Source organism: Athene noctua, chromosome 4 (assembly GCF_965140245.1).
Source record: "Athene noctua chromosome 4, bAthNoc1.hap1.1, whole genome shotgun sequence".
Taxonomy (NCBI): domain Eukaryota; kingdom Metazoa; phylum Chordata; class Aves; order Strigiformes; family Strigidae; genus Athene; species Athene noctua.
This window is the reverse complement of record NC_134040.1, coordinates 75,584,339-75,610,846: the sequence shown is the minus strand read 5'-3', so window position 1 is coordinate 75,610,846 and position 26,508 is coordinate 75,584,339. Positions and strand designations below refer to the sequence as shown.

The 26,508-nt window shown below is 36.2% G+C and overlaps 1 protein-coding gene and 1 long non-coding RNA gene across 3 annotated transcripts in view; both read left to right on the top strand.

Annotated features, from left to right (window-relative positions):
- GPM6A (glycoprotein M6A) overlaps nucleotides 1–10,759 on the top strand; it is a 127,105-nt gene extending 116,346 nt beyond the window's left edge. The window contains exons 8-9 of one of the 2 annotated variants that reach the window (XM_074905779.1): nucleotides 1,310–1,375; nucleotides 8,458–10,759. In XM_074905779.1, coding sequence (XP_074761880.1) covers nucleotides 1,310–1,375; nucleotides 8,458–8,610 — 219 coding nt within the window. In that variant the 3' untranslated portion in view covers nucleotides 8,611–10,759. The remainder of the gene's footprint in view (nucleotides 1–1,309; nucleotides 1,376–8,457) is intronic. The other variant, XM_074905780.1, reaches the window with a different exon arrangement.
- Nucleotides 10,760–10,982: 223 nt separating this feature from the next.
- Nucleotides 10,983–18,769, top strand: LOC141959798 (uncharacterized). Its single transcript, XR_012633498.1, has 5 exons — nucleotides 10,983–11,096; nucleotides 12,415–12,487; nucleotides 15,857–15,961; nucleotides 17,139–17,214; nucleotides 18,684–18,769. It is a non-coding gene; the product is annotated as an uncharacterized LOC141959798 (long non-coding RNA).
- The last annotated feature ends 7,739 nt before the right edge of the window (nucleotides 18,770–26,508 follow it).

Sequence of the window (26,508 nt, the reverse complement as noted above, 5' to 3'; positions counted from 1 at the left end):
TTTGGTAAATCCACATCATATTTTATAGTAGGAGGTAACTGATGTGTGTTTTCTTCTTACTCTTCATGTTCTAATTCTAGCTATGGTGATGAAATAAAATCCCAGTGGAAAATACAGTCAGCAAGTACTTTTCCTAGTCTTTTACCACGTACCAAATTTAGTCAGTGCAATTTCTCCAGTCATTTGTTTTCTAAATACGCTCATATTTTATTTTTTGTTAAGAATTCCATTTTCATGTATATTATTACTGGGATGTTTTTGAAAGCTAATGCACCTGCTGCACAATGAATAAGTCTATATAATGAACCACTGTTTGAATATCTTATGATTACTGTTGTGACAGGAGAGTAAATAATTCAGACAGATTTGACCAAATCTTGCAGTGTGGATAATAACTCCTAGTACAGTTTTCTTTGTGGTTTCTCCCTTAGGCACAGCCCACCTATTTCAGTTCAGCTGAGGTTTCTGGTTTTATTCTTAAATGAGCAGGAATGAAGACAGGACAAACAAAATTACATCTGAAACAAAAAGAGAGGCTAAATTCATGATCACTCTGAGGGTGCTTTGCTAAATGTTTTGCTGGGTCTTACTAAGTTTGAATAAATTCTCTCAGAGTGAAGGTACAGAGTCTGCTTTTATACCAAAACCATCTAAGAAAATGCAGCCTTTGTGCAGTCAACATTCAGGCTGCTGTGTAAACCAGACCACTGAAAGTAAATAAAATCAAATGCAATTGTTTGGTTTGGGGTGAGATGAGGAAGATGGTTAACTGGGATTATTTAAGTAACCTGTTTTGTATTATATTGCTATGAACAAATTTTACTGGCAAATTTCATGGATTCATAGAATTCTTTGGGTTCAAAGGGACCTTAAAGATCATCTAGTAATTTGGGAGGGAAGTAAATCAATATATGAGGATGGAAAGGCTCAGATAATGAAGGAAAATGGAGTTTTCTTAGGCTGTCTGCCACTAGAGAAACCACCACAAACTTTTGTAGCTCTGGTTAGGTATTACTGTAATTTAGTTTATTTTTAAATAATTAGGGTTTTTTTAATAATTTATTATTTAAATACAGCATTTTTAAATAGAACTATGCTTTATCCCTGATACCAATATTTGAACAAAACAACCACATACCAAAAGTCATGTAGTCATGTCAATCTTTTGGAAAAAGTATTAGTAATCATTACTTTTGTAGAGGGGTGTCACAAGGAAGGTAGTTGTTAGCTTTATGTTATTATGACTTTTTTGTTCAGCTTCTCTTTAGCGTGTCAACATGAAAGTTCCTTTCTTTGTTCCCCTTTGCAGCTAAACATGACATTCCACTTGTTCATTGTGGCACTTGCTGGAGCTGGAGCAGCAGTTATTGCTATGGTAAGTGACCCAACTCTTTGTACTTCCATCATCTGAATTGCTAATCCACTGTGGTTGCTACTTAGTATCAGTTATTCAATTTCCATACTATCACTCATTGCTATTACTAAAATATAATTTTGTTATTTAATAATCTCATATTTTTAAAATATATTGAAGGATTCCCTTTGAAGTAGAATATCATGATTACTTTATTTAATTAAAAAAACACCTTTAAGTACATGCTAAGGATTTTTACTGTTCTCTTGTTGTATTCAGACCAGTGTCTGAACTCATGTGTCTGTCTCATACCGATAGTAATATACTTTATGACCTGTATATTTTATGATCCATGCCTTTCTGGGTGTTCACAATCATGCCATGCTGTTATTTTAAGAGCAGACTCCTTTTGTCAGTTTTGTGTGTATATGTGAATTCATCAGTTTTTCTGCCAGGACTTTTTTTTTAGAATTAAGATTATTTTGAATTTGATGACATTTTGCCAATGAGAATGTTCCACTGAGAAAAAAATGTATGAACTAGTGTCTTGCTCTTCTGCCTTTTGTCTGCTGTGTCTGCTTAAGCATAAAGATATTTTTAGAATGGGGATTCTGTATCAGTGTAGGTTTATACAATACATACTGGAATGGGAAATGAAAAATGAGTTTTACTTGGTACTGATGCATTCCATAAGAAAAGTGTTAGGGATGGTGATTACTCTTACTACTGCTATTAGTAATTTTTCATTGAATCCTAGGGCCATAAATTTTTTGTTTTCCTTAGAATTATGTTTATAAAAAAAACCTCAGAGAATATTAAATGGAGCTATTATTCCTGTTGCATTCATTACTTTTTTTGTTCTCTGCCATTTCTTCAGTATTACATGACACCCTGCCAAGACATTGGAGGTATCTAAATGAAGAAAAACCACATTTTCAATGTAATTTTCATTTCAAGACCACAAATAATAACAGTAGAATATAGTTTATATTAATAATTTAATTGATTTTCCAAACAGAGATTTTTCTGCTTCCAGCTGAAAAAATGGTCACCTAATAGTAATTATGATAATATATATATATTAGTGTTAGGAAAGTATATCCAAGAGAACATTAGTTCTCCAGTGCATTATTGTTTTTAAGTATATTCAGTAGTAATTAGAAAATGCTAATTTGTTCAGATAACAACTCTGCATTTCAAAGAAGAGTTTTGAATCCAAATAGCCACCAAAAGATTTTCAGTGAAAATGAACGCATCTTCAGTGGAAGCAAATTAAGTAGGTACCTTGAGCCACGTAGTTTAAATATATGATACTTCCAATGAAGTTTAAAAAAACCCCCTTCAAAACTCACAGTACCATATCAAAGATGCCATAGATGTGTTACACCAAGTACTAACCCACTAATCCACTAGGAATTCACTTTGATTGCTCAGATTTATTCACATATTTTTGAAGGTTTACCCATACCCAAGTATGATTTTTATTGGATTTTGTGGCTATAGAGAGCAGGCATGATAACACTGGCTGTTTCAACAGAAATATAAGTTAAGATTCTAAATGCTAGTAAATTAAATAGCATCCAAATGCTGGTAAATGTATGTTTTATGAAATGTTTGTGACTGTGTTGTATATATGTCAATTTTGTAATTAAACTGTGGTTTTTTTAATCTAACATTGTGATCTGTTAGGTACCTGGTGAAGACTAGCACGTTCCACTCTTTGATGGTGGTAATTTCCAAAACCAGTATACCAGACCATATTTAGAGGTTGAGCAGCGTGCTTCACAGTTGTCACAGTTGTGCAAAGACTGGAGACGGGGCATGAAAAATCTTCAGAGTTTTGTCCTTGGACACGTAGATATTAACAGGTTCTTTTTCTTCAAGGAAAGTTTGCTTTCCCAAGGAAGAAGTAATGTAGTGGAGGGAAAATGAATTTCAGTCCTAAATGTCTCATACAGGAAGAACAAAACATCAGCAATGGGCTAGGGTGAGAAACAAAGTGAGCAGAACCCATTTAAGTCACTGGATAACCAGTGCCCTTCCCTAAACTGTTGCAAGACTAATCACAAATATGATTTAGTGAAGTTAGTCTTTGTATATATCCACAACAGAAGCAGATCTCCATGTTTGTGAAATTTAACTGGCCTTCATAACAGAAAAATTGATTAAAATACTAGTCCTTTACAAAAGAGAAAGGTTGTGAATTTATTGCACTTTTAAAACATTTCTTGCAAATAGTTATTGTAAACTAGAATAGTCCATCTGACTAAAGTAGTATGTATTTTGTATTTATTACCAGCCAGTGATAGCAGTGTGTCATCAATGAGACTGCTGAATAACTGAATTGGTGAAATCTGCTCTTTTAAATTATATTTTAAGTCATAACATTGATATACTCCACTATATCCTCACTTCTGGATTTGTGGACATTTGTGAGTGCCAGATTATTTAATATGTGCAGATTTCTTTAACTCTTTTAATGTCAATATTTGTCATGAATTCACTAAAGAAATCAGCTTGTTCAAAAATATTAAGACCATCTGCCCCCAGGATACTTTTCATGAAACTGTGTTTTTAAAATAAATTTTTTAAAAAATATAGTTATTTATTGTAAAAACTACCAAGAAAAAAAAAAAAAAGTGACCAAATGGTTTTGCATGTATTAAGAAATAAAAGCTTTCCTGCTTTCCTGGATGTTCTACTTTAATGTTTCTCTTGGTTTCAGATTCTAACATATATGAATGTTAGAATTTTTTCACAATTCACTAGCTGCCTCTTTATGCTGCTCTGTGGTTCTGAAAGAGAATTGGCCTATGAGTTAGGATTGATGTACAGAAAAACTTGGGTTTTTACAGTGTGTGTGAGGGAAAGCTTTATTTTGCAGAAAAGGAAAAGGTCACATAATTTGTTTTGAAAATTTACCATTCTTAGACTTCAGTCCAAGATGAAAAAACCTGATAAAATTATTTATGTTGTAGATGCTTTTTGTGAGTCTTGAGCACCGAAAAAAAATAGCCAGGATTTTGAATCATACTTAATTTGGAATCTGTATGATTCTGATCATTACTTTCTTATGTCTGAATGGATTATAAATGGATGCAGAAATGATCATTGAAGTAATACATATTAGTTCTAATGTTTTCAATTTTGTGTCAGATAGAAACAGAAGACATGAAGTTGTTTAAATTAAACTTTACCATCCCAAAGGGTTGACTGTAAAGCTAGTAAGCATCCTGTCTGTGACATTTTCCAAAAATCACTACAGCAAAACTGAATTGTGAGATACACGGTTTCCCTTTTGAAAAGTTACCATGTGAGCAGTACTCTTCTACCTGAGTTTTCCACAGAAGTTATGTCCTGTTAAAATGGAGCTGCAGTCAATTCTCCTGAAACCAAGGGAGGAAGAACAAGGGAAATGTGTAAGTGGTCTAGTCCCTCTCCCCCAGTACAACTGTGCTCTTCTGCAGGATATTAGATGTATGTAAGAGTAGGAAAAAAGTTACTTTGACTTCAGATCTGCTGAAATAATGACATGTCCCAAAAGGAAAGGACAAACCAAAACTCTTCCTAGCCTAGATGCAATTCTACGGTTTTGAATGGTTGAAGCATACTTTCTCCTTATAAAGAAATCTAAACAGAACTGTTTCATAGGTACAGAAAGACCCTCCTCTGTCCTGTATATGCCTGTAATTGAAACATCCTGAGGCAGACTGTGGAAGCTGCCCTACTTCAATTTGAAAAAGCCTTGACAGGGCCCCACTGGCTTCAGGCTATTCAGGTCATGGAAGTGTGAAATAGAATTAGACAGCCACTTAGAGATGACCTCCTTAGTATGACAATATTATCTAGGAACTTGGTGTTCAAAAAACAAAGCTTGTGGGACTGTTAGATGTATATGTCGTTATATAACATGGATATGTATTTGAGGTTCTGTTCATCATATAAGATAAAGTAGTTGTTTCAAGGAAAGTCATCCTACATATAGTGAGTGTGAACTCCAAGAGTTTTCAACAGTTATTCCAGAAGTTTGGTTCTGTAACTTTTAACGGAAGGAATGGACAAAGAATGGGAGTTTAATGAAGGTCAGACTGTGGCCAATGTACTTTCAGAATAGTTTGGTTTTTTAGTAGAAGAAAAATGCCAAGAGAAACTGCAAGACATTAGGCTTAAATTTGTCTCTTACTGGGTTGTTACCGAATGTTTTGTGAGGATAAGAAATGTGCCTACATGGTCCCATTTTCATCATATATTCTTCAATTGCAAGGTTTTCTGGCAGAGGAGTTTTAAAAGGTCAGGAAGATACGAGTATACTGCTCATATGCCCTCCACTTCTAGATTTCTCACGTCTATAATGTATTCAAGGTTCAGATTGTATTTTTTTAAATTGAAACCTTACCCTCAAAGGACCAGCACTGGTGTTTTCATTGGATGAAAATTGTAATTTCTGAGATGACAGAATTAGGATTACTGTTTCTTTTGATTTTTCTTAAGAATTTTACCGTGGAGGAAATTTAAGGCATTTCATTCAGCGGAGTGGAGGTTCAGCATTAGTGTCTCTGATTTGATCCAGAAATTCCTGATCCAGAGATTACTCATGGTGAAAACTTTTGGAACAGCTGAGTTAGGTACAAGGCATTTCTTTTTCCTGTGTGCTAAATTATGACGAGACAGTGTCACAAATTAACACAGTACATGCTGCCATCTCCAGCACTTGCACTATTATCACAGATTGTGCTGCTAGTGTTGCGCTATAAACTATTATGTGTAATCTTTTTCCTAGATGACAGATTCTTTGAACACTTCTTGCTATTTTATGAGTCCTCAAGTCAGTCTGCATTCCTCAAGTAGGGATTAACTGGGTGAAAGCTTGCCATACACTACCAGGATAACAAGGACACCAAAAATATTTGGTCCTTTGAAGGGTTTCAGAATGCTTACCTTGATCTTAATTATCGAGATTAAGAAATGTACATTAGCCTGTGCTAATCAGCAACAGTTGCCACCAAACATCTGTGGAAAAAGCCAACATTGGCATTTCCAAAAAAGAACGAACGTACTAAATTGGTTCTTTTCACTTAGTATGAATCTAAAATATTTGTATATCTACAAGAGTCCAATATGAACATGAAAACTTGCATAATCTCAAGATGTTTTTATGAGTAATCTATTCCATTTTCCATTTACTGAATCCTATTTTAGTTTCTTTATTTCTTACGTAGGATTTCAGGAAATTGTCTGCGGCCTCTGAGGCAGTTGGTTAACATAAATTTAAGAGATGCTCTCATCATAAAGTACCTGAAAGCCTGCTAGGGGAGGAATAAATGTCCAGAGAGTCCTAGAATAAACCAGTTGAATACCATTACTGAAAATTTTTATTTTCTGGCTGAATACAGAGCCAAAAGAGCATTTCTTAAGGTGAGAGGCAGACGAGTTTTGAGACGATCAGAGGCTCCTTGCAAGCAGATCCAGCAGACTGCAGGGCAGGACATTTGAGGTCCACCTTTGAAAGGAAAGCTTGCAAAGTTTGCAGTGTCCAGAAGGGCCCCGATTTGGGAAACTGAAGTGGACAGGAATGCATTTTGTTGCTCTAACAGGCAGCTGAAGTAGAGTTTAGACTGTAGATGGCCACAAATGTGAAGACAAAGCCAACTAATTCCAAAAGGGACTGAAGGCAGATAGCATGTGACTGCACTGAAAGAGAAGTTTTGAATAAAGCAATTGTGGCAGCAGTTCTTTGGAGGCCTCGGCTTCATTCCCTGTATTGACGTTGTGTTAGAATTTATCACTTGTTTGACCATTCATTGCACCATTCAGAAGACTGGACATCTACCAATTGTTAAGCTCAGTCGCTGGCAGCCATACTGTGTGATTTTTATAAACTACTAAGCTCCATCTCCAAGGCAATTAGGGTGTTTTGTCTCCTCTATTTATAATGGAAAACATTTGTAGAATGTAATTTTTCTACTGGTAAGATACCTTTCACTGACTTTCAGATAATTCAAAGCCGTGTGAAAAACATTTGTCCATGTGACAATATTGCCAATATCCTTTAACTGGTGTTTAATCCTCAGGTGTATTCACAGACATTCTGTCCTCCCCATTTTCTCCCAAAACCAAACCAAGCTCTTTCGGAGCTCATCATAGCTCATACAATGATTTGTGTTGGCTGCAAGTGGGTTTTATTCCCTTCTTTTCAGATAATTTTTTATTTTGTTTTTGGATGGAACACTTGGAAAGCTCTTGTTTCCTTAAAAAAGTTAACAAAGGAATTTTTACATATTCAAAAATTTACATGGAACATGAACATTCTTTCTGTTCCATTCAAGATGTATTCAGAAGTTGTCTTTAAAAATCATACAAATAACACTTTTGTTTTCTATAAATTTTAAAGAATTACATAAATGTGGTATGCAACCTATTTCACTAACGCAACAGTGAAATAAAATTGCTAAATTAAATGGTGACAGGTGGGTGCCATTTTAAGACCTCAAGTTTATTCGTAACTGTATTTTGTCACATAACATTTTTCCATTTTTGACAATTTTTTCCCAAATTAGCTGGTTTTGACAAAGTAGCTGGAGTTGTGGTTGAAAGAAAGAAGTCATGGCTAAATGGAGAACTAATGCTAACTTTAACAAGGAAGAAAAATCAAGTCTTTCAGTAATTGTATTAGATATATAATCATAAGACTACAGATGTGTCTATGGCATATTTCTGTCTTAAGCAACTACTTCAACAAATAGTGATTCAGTGGGGAAAAGTCTGCAAGAAATAACCGGAAGGCATTTTTCCATGTAGATCTGCACACTAGTTGAAATAGTAAAGCATGAGTGATTTGTTGATTTTTTTCAGTTCTTTTAATTTTTTTATAACCATTGCTACCAGCTCCTAGTCACTGTAACAGTAAATCACAGCTGTGAGGTGAGTAATCTGAGGATTAATGAAGCTCCAGCTTGACTTTGCATCGTGTTGCTGTACGTGACATAACAATGCTTAGTTCCTTCTGATGAAAACCCAATCCTTATCCTAGAGCTTTCAATTTTGAACTTGCTCTATTGTGACTAGCTCTGTTGGTTCCTAACTCCATGTTACCTCTCTTACAGGTCCATTATCTTATGGTCTTGTCTGCCAACTGGGCCTATGTGAAAGATGCTTGCAGAATGCAAAAATATGAGGATATTAAATCAAAGGAGGAACAAGAGCTTCATGATATTCATTCTACTCGCTCTAAAGAGCGGCTCAATGCTTACACATAAAAGAAACCTTGTCTTACCTTCTAACATATGAATGCTTTGTTGTTTAACTGAAGGCCATCCAACCATTTTAAAAACAATTGAAAGTGCTTCTCACAAAAGATAGTTAGGGTGACTTACATATCACCCATGTACAATTCTTGGTTGTCTAGCACTTGGTTTCTTAATTAGTTCTTACTTTGTGTGACCATTCTCTACCACAAAGCTCCTAAACAGCCTTTCCTGAATCCTTTTAGGCGAATTAGTTCTTCTAGATCAAGGATACTAAACTATTGTCAAATACAAATATGTGTTTGATTTTTTTAATCACTTTGTATGTGTTATGCATAACACCTTTTGCATTGTTTCTTATATGTTTTTGGAAAAAAAAGTAGCTTTTTATACTTTTTAGTTTTGAGTTCAATAACTACTTTAACTACAGGTATACTTCAAAGGGACCATTGTACATGATGTACAATATATAAAGAAAACATTCAGATGACTTTCCTTTATATTTGGAAAACTTGCCAGATGGACCCTGATCAACTTGAGTGAAGGTCCTAAGAACGTTTTAAACAATCTAAGGTGCAATTTCTAAATTTGTAATAGTGGGTAAAAAAAAAAAAAAAAATTAAAAAAAAAAGGAAAAAAAAAAAAAGAAAAAAAATTTAAAAGTGCTTCTTATCTTTGTTAACATTGTATTATTATTGATGTTTTTAAAGAATATTCTCTTGTTCCAAGTTCCATGGGTGATAATTCCTGTTTGTATTGTGAGCATGCAGCCCGTGGTGCTAACAATGCATGGCCACTTGCCTTTTGAAGGAATTCAATACCACGGCTACCTGTTAAAGAGTTATGGTATATAGACAATTGTTAATTAAGTGATATAGTTATCCATAGTTTTTTACAGAATGATCTCTCTTTAATTCAATGATGGTTATGCTAAATTGGAGCTGTTCATGTGATGATGTAAGAAATTAGTGCTTAGCTACATTTATGAAAGTAATATATCAAAAATACAGTGACCATAGGAGTCAGATATCTTTTTACCTGCTTTAAAAATTTAAATGGATTGCACCTGTCTGAACTGTAAAAGATATATTAAAGGAGACTTCCATAAATGTTATAGCTTGGCTTCTAGCTTTCCTACACATACTGGTTTACCTGTATTATGTTAAAGTAAGGTGAAAGACCACTACAGAGCTTATTATTTGAAAGTGTAGTAATATATTTGAACCTTTATTTTGATAGGACAATGTTATCAGAAAGATAGGTCATCTTAATTTGAAAGAATTACCTATATCAAAAACAAAACAAAAAACCCTATTTAAGAAAATCCAGTATTATTGGACCAAATTTGGTGGATTTTTTTTTTTTTTTTTCCTATTTCTAATGCTACAAGAATGCTGTAAAGTGTCTTTTAAAGTGATGTAGCCTGACAAGACATTTTTGTCAGTGTTAAAAATCTTAGGTAGTTTTGTGCACTTATTGGACCATTGTGAATTCTCTCTCAGTGTAAGTGCATTTCTAATAAAACTTCTTGAGTAAAACTCTTCTTTGTACTATTACTAGTCATGCATCATCAGTAATTTTTAACAATTCTTGTAGTAAGTAGAGGGTAATACTATAGTTACTTGTGGCATGATAATGCATAAGTAGTATTAGTTGACTGAATTAATTTATTTTTATTTTCTTTTGCTTGTTTTAGGGGTTTTTTGGTTGTGTTTTTGATTTGGGGTTTTGGTTCGGTTTTTTTTTTTTTTACACTTAGGCTGTCCTACGGGGTCAACAGTTTTCTGATAATGTGCAGTACCGGTATTACAGTTCTGCAAAAAGTATTAGGAACCTCTTTTGGATTCTATATTGAAGTGTTTCAGTTTTGTGTCTTAAAACGTTTGTGCTGATTTTTAAAACTATGTCTTTTAAACACATGTAATGATGTTAATGCTTTTGGCTCTTCTCTGGTATTAGAGTTTGTATTTTCACAAAGAATGCTTTGTAGCAGGCATTACAATTAATCTGTTTTGTACATAAATGTGCCAACAGCTTGATGGTGGCGTTTTTGAAATGTAGAACAAAGTGCTTGCAAAAATGTAATAAACACACTTGTGTACTTTGTGTACTTATTAATTGTTTGTGTCACATAGTTTTTTTCTTTGCTTATACCCGACAAATCATTGTAACCAGAAATGGAAGAAGCTTGTGGTTAAGTGAAATCTACAGCTGTGGCAATTATCATGATATCACTAAGGAAAATTAATTAAAATACAGTTCCACAATGTGTTTGTTTCTCAGTTAACTAGCCGTTATATAATTCTTCATGTGCTCCTGATGAGAACATGTGCCATAACGGCAAACAATTTTTCATCAGCAGCACAAGCCAAGGGAGTAGAGGAGCTTCCCACACCACAGCACATCAGTCATAACTGATTCATTTCAAAGTCTGCACGTACTTGGTTTATTCCAGACTCTTCTCTGTTTGTTGACAGTCTAAGCTGATTTTTCCTGAGGTAGGTTGTATGGATCTTTTTTTCTATAGACTCTTCTGTGTTTAGTCTAAACCTGTGACTATTGTGCTTTTCAGAAACAAGAAAACCAATTGGGTATCAATCCATTTGGTGCAGTTTTTTTGCTGCACAGAAGGGTATAGTCAAATGAAAATGCCGATTTAAGAAGTTTCCAGCCCTAGATCCTCAGTTCTGCATTTTCTTCACAGTTTACTATGCCCCATCAATGACGCTAATACCATGTTACAAAACAGATTCAAAAATTGAGTTAGAAATCCTTCCCCCCTCCCTGTTTTCCCATACCCACATCACCTCTTTTTTTTTTTTTTTGCTACAAGGTTATTTTATCCCTCAGCAGGATGGTATTGGCGTTTCTGTTTTCAGCACAACCACACAAGCCATTCAGTCAGCATGATTTAGGCAATAGTGAAGTGCACCATAGATGTGAGGATGAGTGTCTACAGCAGGGGCAGAGAGAAAGGGAATTTTTAAGCCAGTCTCATTCCTGAAGCCAGTGTCATATAGTTGGGGGGTATATTTAAAAGCAGGAGGCACTGTAACAATTTGCTAATTTTACCTTCTAAATATAGTTACCGATACTATTTTTTTGGGGTCACAGGAGCTAATATAAAATGAGGATTTCTACTATAATTAGAAATACATCTATAAATTCAGTATTTTAAATAATGTATGCAATTATTAATCTTGACAGTGTAGTAATTTAAATTGTAATATGTATGCATTGATCATAAGTATTTGTTGAACATGAACATGATTGCAGTTCCCCCTTAGTTACTATAGTAGATTTTAGGACACGATATTTCTGTACTGTACTTCCTTTTATAATCAATGGCAAAAGTTTATAGAGTTCTTTCCATAGATAAGATCCAATGCATTTTTCAATTATTCAGTTTTGGGTTACCACAAGTATTAATATAGCTGGCTTTCTGAAGAACACAGCTAAATTCAGGTAAGCCATAAACCAGCAGACTATAATGCATCCCAGGAGGGAAAATGTGGTGTTCATACAAGCTCTCTTTTAAAAAAAAGTAAAATTTTCTTTCCATTGGGTTGCACAGAAACCCTGCAAATATATATTGTTAGGCAGCAAACCAATTTATGTCTCCAAGTGATATGTCATTTCAGCACTGCCTCCATTTTGAGTAGATATCAATTGAAGAGTACAAGCTCAAAGCACTTAATATATTTAACAGCTCTTTCTGTCCCACATGAATTCTTCTGACTTGTATTTTTCATAAGGGAGGAACTTCATCAGTTTCTGAATTTTGAGAATTTCATCTATAGTTTCTTGTTCTTTCAGATATCTGCAGAGCTTTCCAACACTTCAGAGGGTTACTTCTGTGTTTAACGGTTTTTAGCAATGATGGTGACAGGTAAGTGATTCTGCTGATACAGTGAGGGAGCTGGTTACTCGTAGAAGGGGATCATCTTTGGTTTACAGTAGTCTAAGCATCAGCCAGGAGTCTTGCAGCAGTTCTGCAGGGAGAAATTTGGCCTGAGAAAATGGCCCTGCCCACGTTGTACAAGCTGCTGTGGACTCTTTCCCCACGTCAAGCAGAGTCTGGCCAGATAAATGTGAGCTCCAGGGAAGATCATTTTAGTTGCTCTTTGAATTGGCGTTGCTGAACCTCCCATAGCTGAAAGAGATAATCTGGGGGGCAGGCACTTCCTCTAGAAGATGATTTAGGGGCAGGCACTCTAGAAGTGGTGAGGTAATGTCAAACAGAAGCTCTTTTCACAGCAGCTGCCACAGCTATAGCAATAGCACAGCAACAACTGAAATTTTGCCACTAGATCTCAATCATACTAAAAAAAAGATTTGGAAAAAATAACAAGAGTCTTGCATGAACATCCTATGGTTCTGTGTGTTGAATTACTCAAGCCAGATATGCTGCGTAGGCCAGAAGAGTGATGATAAGAGCTAGATTTTCCAGAGTCTAAATGTTTTTTCTTCTCAGCTGTCCGGAAGAAATTATAGTCATGTATGAATCACTCCCCTACAGTTAACAGCATGTTTTTGTCTCTGAATCTGTAAGTCCTGCATTTTTTCAAATAGGTTTTCTCACTTGTATTTCTTCTTAAGGATAAATATTAAGAACGAATCACATCAGGAACAAATTTATCCTCAACAAGTTCATGTCCCAGTTAAAACATGCAAATCAATTCCTGGAATTTTATCTTTAAGCCAGTTTAGTTTGTACGTACAACCACAAGTTCCATCTTTTGGAATAATAAACCAAATCACATGGCTGGACACAGAGGCAAATAATCAGGTTCATCAGCTGGCTGGCTTGAGCTGGTTAAGCGGACTGAAAGCTTTCTCAAGAAAGCAGTGTTGACGCCCTCATATCGATGCCCTCTTTTGAAACAGGAAATAACGTGCTAGGCAGGAATACCTCATTAAGGTATTTAATTCATGTCTGTGTTCTCCTTTCATAATTTGCTTTTTATCCTTGACGTGCTCTTCCTTGTGCCATAATTTTAAGTGGAACTGAAGGCACATAAAACTTGTTGCTACTCAGAAGGCGAGATCTCGCCAATGCGACTTGATTGGTGTACAACGTGGCTGGAAACAGGGATGAGGACAGTGAAAAAGAGCAAGATGGGGCAATGAAATGTAAGATTTTCCACTTCCTATTAAATCCTAGCTGCAAACTAATCAGTTGGGCTCAGGACCTGTACCTCAGTTAAAGAATTATGTACAGGTATGCATCATGGGACTCATGGGCCAAAGGAGTAGTGACAGTTTCTGACAAGGTACAGAGGGCAAATGCTACCTGGAACACACTGATTTTGGGTAGTTCAAAGCCATTTTTCTCCTTAAAGGAGCAGATGGCCAAAATAAACTTGTAGCTGCAAGTCACCTTGAATTGTCACAGTAGGACCAAGTTGCTGTCGGTCTGGCCATGTGTTCTCAGTTTCCCTTCCCAGCATGAACAACATGCTGGCAGAGCAGATGTGTCATACATGCAGCTGCATGGAACAATCAGGTAGAGCTTGAGTCATTTAAGCAGCTCAGGGTATGAAGCAGAAGATGACCACTGCTGCAGATGTCATCCTGGCCCCACTGAAGCAAGGTTGTATTTCACTAACACAAGGGAATAAAGTCAGGATTTGAGGTTGAACTCAAATGAACTCTGGTGTTTGTATCATTTGCTTGAAACCAAGTGAGACATGTTAGGATTTTTTTGCAACATAATAGTTAAAGTGATTGTATCTTTCGTATCTTTTAAATACACACACACACAATATATAGTCGGATAAAATAGATTTTAATATACAGTTAATCAGTGCTTTGTGGTCTGAAATGGCACTATTCCAGTTATAGAAGAGTCAGCTGAGATCCTGCAGACTTTTACAGAATTCTGATGTCCTGTGGGCCTGTAAGCCCATTGTCTTTATTCAACAGGGTTTTTTAAATCTACAGTAAAAAATAGAAATAATGGGTACCTGGATAAATCAAATACAGTTGAGAAGACACAGCATAACTTTTATAACTGGAAATCTATTAACAAGCCTACTGGAGTCTTTTGAGGGTGTCAGCAGCTATGTGGTTATCAGCAGTCTCTTTCATTTCCAGTTTATTTAGATGTCCAGAAAGCTTATGACATATTTTTTTGTCAAAGTATTTTCAGACTAATAAGCCACAGGCAAGTCCTTGTATGGGTAGATGACTGGTTAGCAGATAATAAATAAGACAGTTCTTACACTGGAGGAAGGTTATTTTTGCACTCTGGGTTGTGGACTAGCTCATCTTTGAGGGTGGTTGTTCCTGATTCTGTACAGACACCTCCATCACTCTCAGGCAGAGTATCTGGACATTTCTGTGTTTTACAAGGATGATTGTTTTGGACTTCTCTGTATTTTGGGGCACACAGCTCTCTTTAACTTTTTCCTAGCTTGAATTCATCTTACCTTAGTCATTCTTGACCCAGGAGAAAATGCTTCTGCTGTAGGTGATGAACAGCAACCACTTTCCTCACTGAAGAGCTGCCACTTCTATTAGCTACACTTAGCACACCCATATGCATCTCCTACTCCTTAGAAGTTCCTAGCAGCTGTATAGTCTGTGGATAAACCTCTGTGCTCTACTAATACCAATGTCACCCTTAAAGGAAAATAGGAAATTCAATGATTCTTTTCTTACAAGAAATGGCATTTATTTTATTCAACAATATTCATCAGATACTTGAGCAAATTGTAAGATAATCTATGCAAATAATAGTAGCTTTGTTTCTTCTTTGTGAGCCTATTCAACTTGTTTTGATTTCTGCTGATAGCAGGCCTCTGGGCCTTCGTGGTGTTATTTTTTTTTTCCCTTCAGATCTTCCAAACATCCTGACAGACATTTCTGTCATTAATTATAGTAGCACTTAGGATTTCTCTCAGAATTTAACATGTGCAAGTACATGCATGAGCAGATTTTTTTTCCTCTGTCTTTAACAAGCTAAATATTGTTCTTTCCCTCCCTGTACAGTATCTGGAGTGTAACCTCAGGTGCTGTAACTTCATGCTCACTTTCCCCTAACCCTTTTCCTGGTACCCCAGTAACCAACACATCACTGTCCCTGGGCAAACCGTTGCTGGGCCCAGCTTCCATCTTCACCTCTGCAAGTCCGGTCTGCTCCAGCTGCAAGCGGCTGAGGATGCCACTGGGATTAATTTTATCTGATGCTAAACAGACGTGAAGTTGCACACAGTTAAGTCTCTGCCACAATTACTCATTGTGCTTCTCCTGGCAGTTTGCAGCCTGATTATCCAAATTCGAGGAATAAGCAGCAATGCGGACACCCTGTGAAGACTACAGAGAAGATGTTAACTAAGGAGAAAAATCTGAACTCCTTAAAGTAATGTCTATCATTCTTCAATATTCTTAGTGTAAAATAAGGGTACACCAGAAAGCAGGGGAATCCTTATACGCACAATATCATGTTAAAGTAAATCCTATGCATATTTGTGCTATGAAATACTTTTAAACTCTTATTCAGGATTTATTATTGTTCTTCAAAATCAAACAGAATCATAAATAATAATATTAGAGAAAAGAATGTTTTCCTAAATCTGGGGAGGGGTGTTCATTTGGGACAAAAGAGGTAATAATAAAAAAAACCTTCATGAAAAATCACTGAAAGTAATAATGTGAGTTCATAGCATGATTTATACCATATACTTAAATGAACTATAGGAGGTGTTCATTGTTTTTCCTGAGGAAAAAAGTTTATTAAAAAAAGAGAATAAAAAGGCTCCTTACTTAAAATATAAGAGCACCTAGCAGTATTCAGGAACGACATGCATTTTAATCTTTTGGTAATTTGTGTATGATGTGTCACTTTTGCATTTTGACAATAAATAAACAGATTCATATATCCATTTATATTTAATTTCATTTCATTAAAATATAATAGAGCCATGTGCATTGAAGGAGCTATCAAACTGTAAAATTCATCTCCTCTTACCAGAGGTTTCCCTGTGTGCCATGGGGAGCAGCAAAAGATTATCTGCATTAATCTCTTTAAGTGGATTAAATATTTGAGAACAAAATCCACTCCGTTCCTGGACTAGTATATGGGACAGATCTGTGGAACAGGTATTTATGAATAGACATGCAGACAATTTGACTATGTTCCAGAAGTTTACACTTAAACTCTTGAGTCACAGATTTTCCCAGGAGGCTAACTGAGAAGACTGCATAATTTGTGACTCTTTTTTGGATCATAGTCCTTCTAATAATTCTGTGGTTTTGTTTTATTTTATCTGACAGAAAAAAAAAAAATAGCCTTCTGAGTGAAAAAAAATCTGTGTTTGATCCGGCACTGTTTGTGAGGTTTTGGTCTTACGATAGACAGCTAGTATTACACTTCCATTTGGTAAATGTTGTGGAGATTATTCTTTTCTTCTCCATTTTGAAGCATAGATCATTGTCATCTAGTATAACAGACTCTATTGCCTTGAAAATCTGGTGTCAAAGTTATCATTTGCCTGAAGAAACCTTACTTATTCTATTTTTTTTTTTTTTTTTGGCAGCTGCAGTCCTGACTTCATATACTTACAGCTGATCTAATTTAATTTCTTCTGTGTTGCAAGGAGAGACACTTTGTCAGTAAGATTCTGTTTGTTTGATGTTGAAGTTTTTGGTCATATTAAAAACATTTTATAATATATTTTTTCTGTATGAATTTTTGAAAATGCAATAAGCTCTATTTCTTTCTAAGAGTTTTTTTCAGGCTGAGAAATCTAACTAAACTAAATGTACTTAGGCTTTCTTTTCAAAGCATTATAATTTTCAAAACGTTTCTGAAGTTCAAAGTGAATCTTTCTTCTACCTAAATGATTTCATTCACAAAAAAACTAGAAGCAAGTAAAAGTGTTGTGGTGACACTGAAATTGGATATTAGATATATTTTCCTGTCCTGAATTACATGTCAGTGTGTGCTGCAAATAGCTTGTGGAGTGGTATTGGTATGCTGGTTAAACAATCTTCCTATGAAATTCAGGCAGTTTTTCTTGATGACCAGACCCATCAGACCTGTTTGATGTAAGTTAAATAAACATCAGTGAAGATCCTAATAGAAGTTAAACGATTATGGAATTCTTTTTTTTTTTTTTTTTTTTTTTACCCATGTGAGAGAGCTCAGTGTTCTAATCATAGCAGTATAAAACACTATTGTGCGTAAATTGAAAACATGTTAATCTTCATGCTTGTTCCTCATTACATTTAAGTATCTTTACGTATTAAAAAACAACAAAACAAAACAAAAACAAACAAAAAAACCCACCCAAACAAAAACCAAACCAAAACTAAAAATACAGTGCAAGGAGTTTATCCATGTAAGGTATTATTTTAAAGCTGTTAATGACGAGGAAAATGGTTGAAAGGGAACACTGTGGTAAATCTCATACTGAAATTTGTAGAATGCTGACCTCTGGTGGCAAAACTACTTAAAACAGAAAGATGTGGCTAATGAATCGGTCGCTTTGGGAGTATGATTTTTTTTAAATAATCACTTTCAGTAGATTATTCCAATGTGGTTTTTTTTTTCTAGTTCTGTATATTTATAAATTATTCTGTAACATAGCTTAAAAGCATACAAACACTCTGTCTTTCTATAAATATAGAGGTAGATATACCCCTTAAACCTTAGTCATAATTGGTAAATTGACAGGAAGTGAATAATTAAAGGATTTCAGTGACTTCTTCGTATTACCTATTATTCTAAAAAGATTTTAAATTTTTCTTTGAATTTTAAATTTTTTTCCACCTGCTTTAGAATTGACATTTGTATATAATTGTCGTTGCAAGATAATACTCTGAATCAACCCACCCCAAATATGACTCATTTATATAGTATGGGGCACTTTTTTTGATATTATAGGCACAATTTATAACAGTGCTATTTATGATGCTTACTTATGTTACCTGGTGGGAAAACAGAGCTGCTAGCCTATTAGAAATACTTTATCACTTTCTAGATTAAACATATTTTCAGTTAAACTAATGAGTGGTAGTAGTGGCAGCTTCCAGCTATATCTAACACTTATTTGGCATTAAAACAACAATCACAATTCTAGATTCACTTGGAGTAAGGCTGTGCTTGGTTCAAAAGCCATGGGAACGTGAGACAACCGTGTGACAGCTCAACTTGATAAGGATGACGGTAGGTGATGTTACCTCTGTAGACATGGAAGTGGTGTGTTAAACTGCCTTGATACGTAGCTAACCAAACAGCTGTTCAAAAACAAGTTGTGTCATTGCTAGAGCCTAAAACATAATGGGGGATAGACTGGATGATGCTTATGGTCATTTTAGATGCCTTAGGGTATCTCTCCTCGTCTTCAGCTACTACTCCAGAAGGACTGTCAAACATAACATGTGTCTCATCTGTTAGCCCTGTGAAGGGTATCAAACACCCTAAAACGTGTAAAAGGACCCTAAGTTACTTAAGTAAGTGAGTCTTACATCTCGATTTCCAGTGTTTTGGCTGGAGCTACTCAGCACAGGGAAGTCAGTAGATCCAACCCTGCTGCTGCTGTCTCTGGCTCAGGCCTTCAATCTGGGCTGCTTGGCAAGACGACAACACAGGCAAATCCATCTGTGTCTCTTCCAGCTCTCACAAAATCCCAGCTGGAGGAACAACATGTACGTACATCATACATGTAGCCCTACTCTTCATATAGCATTTCTCCTTAACAGATAATTAAAATATAGATCTGGCTTAATAAGGAAAACAGGAAGGTTTACGCCTTAGGACAGATGAGAATCTTAACCCTTCATGTTCTGGTGCCTTCATAAAGCAGACTTACTTAGTGACTGAAATGGAAAATAATAATTACATTTAATGTTAAGAAAAATATTTTTTAAAATTGCATTAATTCAGTTCATCTGTGTTTCTTTCAAATGAGCGGAACCTTATCAGGAATTAAGTCATTATCAAAACAAGATTTTAGCAAGAGGAGTGAAACCTCTGGAAGAAAAAAAAAAAAAGAAGATATAACAGCTAAGCATGTAATTTTCTTAGCTCTTTCTTAGTTCAGTTTAGTGACAAATAGTCCCTTCCCAGGAAGAAACTTACAGGCTAGCACAAAAACAGTGTTCTAAATAAAAATGTCAAAATATATTCTTCTATTTTTAAGAATAGCAAATGTGCCTTTGCCACTGCTTAATTTTAGGATATACTTAAGTTTAATTGCATATAGATATTGTCTAGGTGACAACAGCTGGCCTATTTACATGTTGGTTTCTTGTTTGACTGAACCAATCATCAAGCTGAATTGGAGATGTTCCTCAGAAAAACTTGATTCCTCCTCCAAAGTAAAAAGCATAAAGAACTTCCTTGTTGGTCATAAATATGTATTTATCACTTCTGGAGCCCATCACATTAAGACTTTCCAGATATTCAGACTAATTTTATTTGAATATAGTATATTGTACTTTTATCTTTAATGAACTATTCTACAAAAATTTTCAATTAAGCCCTTGCATCTCCTTGCGGGGAACTGATGTTTCAAAGAACAACGTTCTTTGCTTTAGTAATTTGTTTGTTTGCTTTTTTAAGATTCGGAAAAAGAAGAGATGTACTGCATATGGTTTCTCAACATCCTGAAAGAAAGATCAGTAACTGTTACCATAATTTTTTTTCGGTCTAGTGTACATGAATAAAATGTCAATTACCTATTTCCAGAAATGCTTTGATTGGTATTGAAAATCACTTCCTTTTGCTGTAAAGTTTTCTTTTACTTAACATCAAAGAAAATGCAGAATTTGACATTTTGATCACTTTTAACATTATATTTTGCTGTAAGATTTAATTTGGTAATACAAAATCCTGCTCTGCCAGATGTAAAAGTCTAACAGATTAATTAATTTGTTGCCATTACTATATGAAAATATAGATCGTTAATGAAGTAATATGATAATGACCTTATTCTAACTGGTATACTAATGTAAAAAGTAATTTGAGTATAAAATATTTATTTTAAATGTAACATTACTTACCTATCAACAAATATTTCTTGCCAAAATCAAAAAGGACAACATTCTTTTAAACATTATTGGGTAGAAGAAGTTATGTCTTCCTTAAAGACTGTTCACATTTGAATGATTATTTTGGGAATCATGGGGATCAGTACTGTTTAGGGTTCATATAGATAAGAGTATTTGTAAATATGACTGAAAACATCATTAAAGTATATGTGTTAAAGGTTTTTTAAACACAAAAATATTACTATTTAGAATATTAGTCATTTGGACCATTTTGGAATTTAGTTTTATTTCAGAGAAGTGGCTTTGGAAAGTTGCCATGACAGACTCAAACCCAGTAGAATCTTTTTTCTGTAGTAATGATTGAAAACAAGTTCAGTTCTCTTTTTTTATATGTATATTTGCAGGCTTAATGTATGATTTGACTGCTCTGCTCCTGAAAAAATTCAGGATCTTTCTCTGATCTGTGTGGAGTCACAGATGAGTGTTGCCGCAGAGTGGGACAATAGAGCAGGGTTTGGCTGCACGATAAGAGAACTAGAAGAATCCACATGTGTGAGGGGGGGGTGTGATCTAGTCTAGTGTCTAAGCTCCTCTTTTAGGACATGTAGTCTACGTAGCAATTCAGACCAGCAAAAGATAATGCCCAGGAGTTTGCCAGCTGTATCACTGTGAGTTCCACTGCCTATTGCTATTGCTTGACTCAGTTGTCTAACCATGGGTATTTACAGAGGTGTTATAGGCTATCCCACTTGAGCTTCAATTGCTGGTACAGAAAGGTGTAAATCTCCTGTAATTCTTATGTCAGATCCATTGAGACAACTGCCAGCTCCATACACATATTGCAGGTATGCTAGGACATCATCTCAGAATGCACTTCATCCATTCAGGTGACTGAGCTGAACCTAAGATCTAAACTGGCTATAATGAGATCTTACACATTTTTCTTACATACAAACACCTAAAATCAGGTGTTCGAGCATCCTGACACTTCAGAAATTTCCAGAAGTAGGAGTGTTATTTGAGAAATAAACACATGGTCAAAATGTACAGAGGTTCAGGACTAATAAAGGGGTGCTATAAGTACTTTAGGGGCTTTTCTTGTGCTAAACCCAATCTAGGCCAAGAAATACAATTTTATGAACTCCAGCTAGTTTAATTAGAATACAAATCTAATAACCAAAAAGACTACGGGTACAGGTCTCCTCTCTCCTTGCAGCTGGGGTTTGATATACAGCAAGACATTTTCCCATGGCTGTGCTGTATCTGCTTGGATACTGGACCTGCATCTGCTGTACTGTTTGCTTCCTTCTGCATACAAATCCTAAATACCAGAGGTAATGTCTTACTGAAATGCCTGGAGCTGTTTTCCCTCTTGGAAGTCCGGTTTTGCCTTCCTGCAGACTTGGGCAGACATTTATCTAGCAGGTAAGATGGAACTATATTTTTAAGGTTTTCGAGTGAAGCTTGAAGGCTAGAGGTGAAATGAAAGGTATGCAGTGAAATACACAGCACTCAAGATAAACGCCATCACAAGCTTATCAAGCACAGAGCACAGGGAAAAGTAGCAAATGACAAAGAAACAAGGACTACAAATGAAAAGAGAGAGGCAAAAGAGGTGAAGCTCTGTACTCTATTAGCCGAAAGAGGTTGCTGAGGTGCAAACTTATGAGGCAGAGCAGGAGGACTGTAGTACAGGACTTGGGTCAGGTTCTAAGTCCAGAATAATGCACCAGAATAAGTGACTAGACAATTTCAAAGACAGAAAACCTATAGTCAAAATCTAGTTCAAGTCGAAGCATTGGCAGAGTTTAAATACATGTTAGCTGCCAAAGCTTGACTTCACTGTCATTCCCTGCTCCCATCCCCCAAATGTGTGAAATATCTTCCTGCACTCCTCTCCTCATTACTTCTGCAGGCTCTGCAGTCTGGAAAGAGTACTGGAACTCGGCTTCTGGCACTAAATGCAGGTAAAGGGACTGTCAGCACATAGTTTTAAAATATACTTATAATTTTATTTGGTGCACTAAATTTTCCACATATTATGCTTATGATGATAGCATCTCTCCTTAACCGTTGCATAACCACATGTGCTATGCACACGCGGTTAACCATTTTGCTAATTTGTGTATGCCAATCTCAGAGCTGGTTTTGGGAGAGGAGAGCAAACTATTCTGATGAACTGGTGCAGGCAATGAAACAGATGGACATGCAAAGCAATTGTAAAAACAGGCACATATGTATTGCTAGTAAGGTAAAGAGGATGTGATAAGAAAAAGAAGAGATAAGACAAAATGAGAGATGACAGGGTAACAACAGCTACGGGCCTTAAAGGGGATGGGAGTGAATCAGAACTTGATGCGATGTAGCAGGGAGCCCTGAGAGTGGAAACAGAGCAGGGACAGGTCATGCCCCAAACAAGGGACAGGGTGGGAATCACCAATCTGATATGAGACTGGAGGGAAGACTTGAATAAGCAGGAAAGAATTGGAAAAAAAGTGCTCAGATAGATGTTGAGATGAGATATGTAGAACTGTTTAGCAGTATTTGGAGGTCCTGGACATGGGTCCAGAGAAAGCAGTTGTGGACAATTTACAAACTCAGTGGGATCTTGAAATAATAAAAAAAAGACCTGTCAAGAGACACTCACATTAAGTGCCTCTTGAGAGTAAGACATCTGGGAACACCTGTAATAAGACTGAAACAAAAAGCTAAAAGAAAGATGAAAGATCTTGCCCATAGTCTATGTGTTACTTCCAAGTGACTCAGTCATTGAGACCAAGGAAGAAGATCACATAAGAACAGAGAGCAGGGTGAAATAAGAGTATTTCCTTTTGAATTTATTTGTAGCATCGGAATTACAGCAAACAGCAAAAAGATTTTAAACATCTGACGGGATTTCTCTGGTCTGTCTTAGAAAAGTTTTGTACGGTATTAAGAAATTACACAGCATATAATTACATGCAATAAAACAAACATTCCCAATGGTAATTTCTTTCCATAAAAGTGTAAACGTACTTTATACTGCTGCTTACCCTGTCTTCTGTAGTTTGCTTTTCTACTTCATGACTTTGGAAATGGAAAACGTCTTACTATATTGAGACTGCGTCTTCACATTTCCAAAACCTATTAATGTACCACTGAACACCATAAAGGGATTTCTAGCCTGTGTGAATAGGCTGCTACCACTTGCTGGTAACTGTTTGGGTTTTTTTAATTATGAAGATAGCAATGGTAACGAAAAACATAAACCTAACAAACCCAAGGAATTTATATATAGTGCAAATGTTTTCTTTAAGGTGCAGAAGGTGTTACACCATCATATTTGTGGCATAACATACCTTTTAAGGAAAACAAATTTGTCTACTCTGCTTCCCAGCCATGAGGAAATTAAGTCTCCCAGGAAGCAAACAGCGTCTCCAGCTTTCACCCAGAACTAATGAAAATGCTCATGCCAAAGCCTCATACATCCATCTTAGGAGTGTCTCTGATATGAGGTGAAGGACAAGGCAACATCAATACTTTTCTTCTAATATCTGGTCATTTTGTTATTTAATCATCCCAGTTGTCCTTATCAGCCTCTCCATTTTTTCCTTTTGCTTTGGGTGATAAGAATTTTCTGCTGACTTACTTGTCTGTGGAGTGTTTAATTCAAAGGGGGGATTGTTCTCTGGCTCCTGATAGATGATGATGTGCACACAGCCTTTCATGTTGGCTGGTGTTATCTCCTTGTCTGCTGCATGTTCTTTTCTATACAGTTTTCTAGCTCTCAGGAATGCCTTTTTTATCCAGTTCTGGCCTGAGGATGCCATGTAATATGAATATTACATACATAACAAATGAAACAAATGTTTCTAGTCTATTCTGGTAAGGGTCTGTTTAGATGAGCAAGCACAAAAGCAAACAATATCCTGGGCTGTATCAAGAGAAGTGTGGGCAGCAGGTCGAGGGAGGTGATCCTACCCCTCTACTCCACTCTCCTGAGACCCCACCTGCAGTGCTGTGTCCAGCTCTGGGGCCCCCAACATAAGAAAAACATGGACCTGCTCGAGCAGGTCCGGAGGAGGGCCACAAAATGGTCAGAGGCATGGAACACCTCTCCTGAGGACAGGCTGAGAGAGTTGGGGTTGTTCAGCCTGGAGAAGAGAAGGCTCCCGGGAGACCTTATAGCAGCCTTCCAGTACTTAAAGGGGGCCTGCAGGGAAGGTGGGGAGGGACTCTTTATCAGGGGGTGTAGGGATAGGATGAGGGGTAATGGTTTTAAACAGAAAGAGGGTAGATTGAGATTAGATATAAGGAAGAAATTCTTTACAGTGAGGGTGGTGAGACACTGGCACAGGTTGCCCAGAGAAGCTGTGGCTGCCCCCTCCCTGGCAGTGTTCAAGGTCAGGTTGGACGGGGCTTTGAGCAGCCTGGGCTAGCGGAAGGTTCCAAGCCCATGGCAGGGGGCTTGGAACATGATGGTCTTTAAGGTCCCTTCCAACCCAAACCATTCTATGAACCTGTGATACTAAAATAAGCAGAGAAAAGTGGTAGCTTGAAATTAGTGACATTCAGAAGTGTTGCTGTTTCAGTGTGTGTAAATGGAATTGTTTAAACTTCAAAAATTTTCAAAAAAATAAACCCCTAAAAATATATAACTTCTGCATTGTGTGAACACATCCTTCCATTTTTTTAATTGCATTTTATTTCAGAATTTCTGAAATTGAAATATTTTATTCAGTTATTAAATTATTTTGCTTTTCCTCTCATGAATGGTAATTCAAGCTGCCAGCATCTCCTTGCAGGAGTGGCATGGTGCAATGCAGACTTGGCTGTTAGAGCTGCTTGTCTCCTTAATGTGGATGTTCAGAGAGCTTTTGCAGCATTAGGAAACTTAGCTGAAGGAGAGAAGGCTCACGTTACCTCTTCCCAAAAGTGCTACCCTGAGGAAACAGTTTAATGTTGGCATTTTTAAAATCAGTTTGAAATATATTAGGTAGAACTAAACCAAACCAAACTATTTCAGTTTCAACCAACAACATTTTCCCAAATAACTGTTTGGATTGGAGGAAACAATTTACATGAGAGAAGTCACTCCAGTAGAAAATACCTTGTCACCTTTGTTACTAATGCTTTGTAACCACTGTGTGGTTTTGTTTTTTTTCTGAAGGCTAAAACCAGCTTTTTTGCTGCCACCTGCTGTTGTCACACAGAGTGGCTAGAATAGTTACCCACAGGATTGTGTTTTGTAATACTGTATTTTCTAAACAATCTGTAATGGAGAAGAAAATATTGAGTACCTGATGCAGTTTCTAAGCACGTATGGGAGATTTTTGTTGGTAAGATTGGAAGAGGATACCAAGCCCTAACCTTCTGACTAGTTTAAGTGATTTAGAAATGGCAATGATATGCTAATTGTATTGTCCTTTTACGTGTGCAAATACTCATATGAGAAAAAAATTTATGGGGTTAGATGCTATTCAGAATATTATTTGTACGTCTATTTAAGTCTCTGCTCTACATATGCTTACATATCTGCCACTTCCAAAATCTCTTGCTTATATACCCACATAGAAGCTGTGGTATTTAAAAAAAAAAAAAAAAAAAAAAGACAGCTGTCAAAATGGTGCTTTAACCAGACCGAAGATGACATACTTCTGTAGATGAGAAGAGATTGAAACAGGGATCTCTCTCTCTAGCTGTATATCAAAAGTCTTCAAATCTCTCACAGGGTGAATGAAAAATTAGTAACCGAGGAGTAAAAACAAGAGGCTTCTGTTTAACTCTGTAAAACAGCAAAGATTGGCAACAGCATTTTCCTGTCTGCCAAGCAACAATCACTTAGTGACTGGAATGTGGATCCCTCCAGGTCACTAGTTCTGGTGGTTAAATGTGGACTGAGAAAGGCCTCTCAGAGGTCCTTCCAGATTTTCT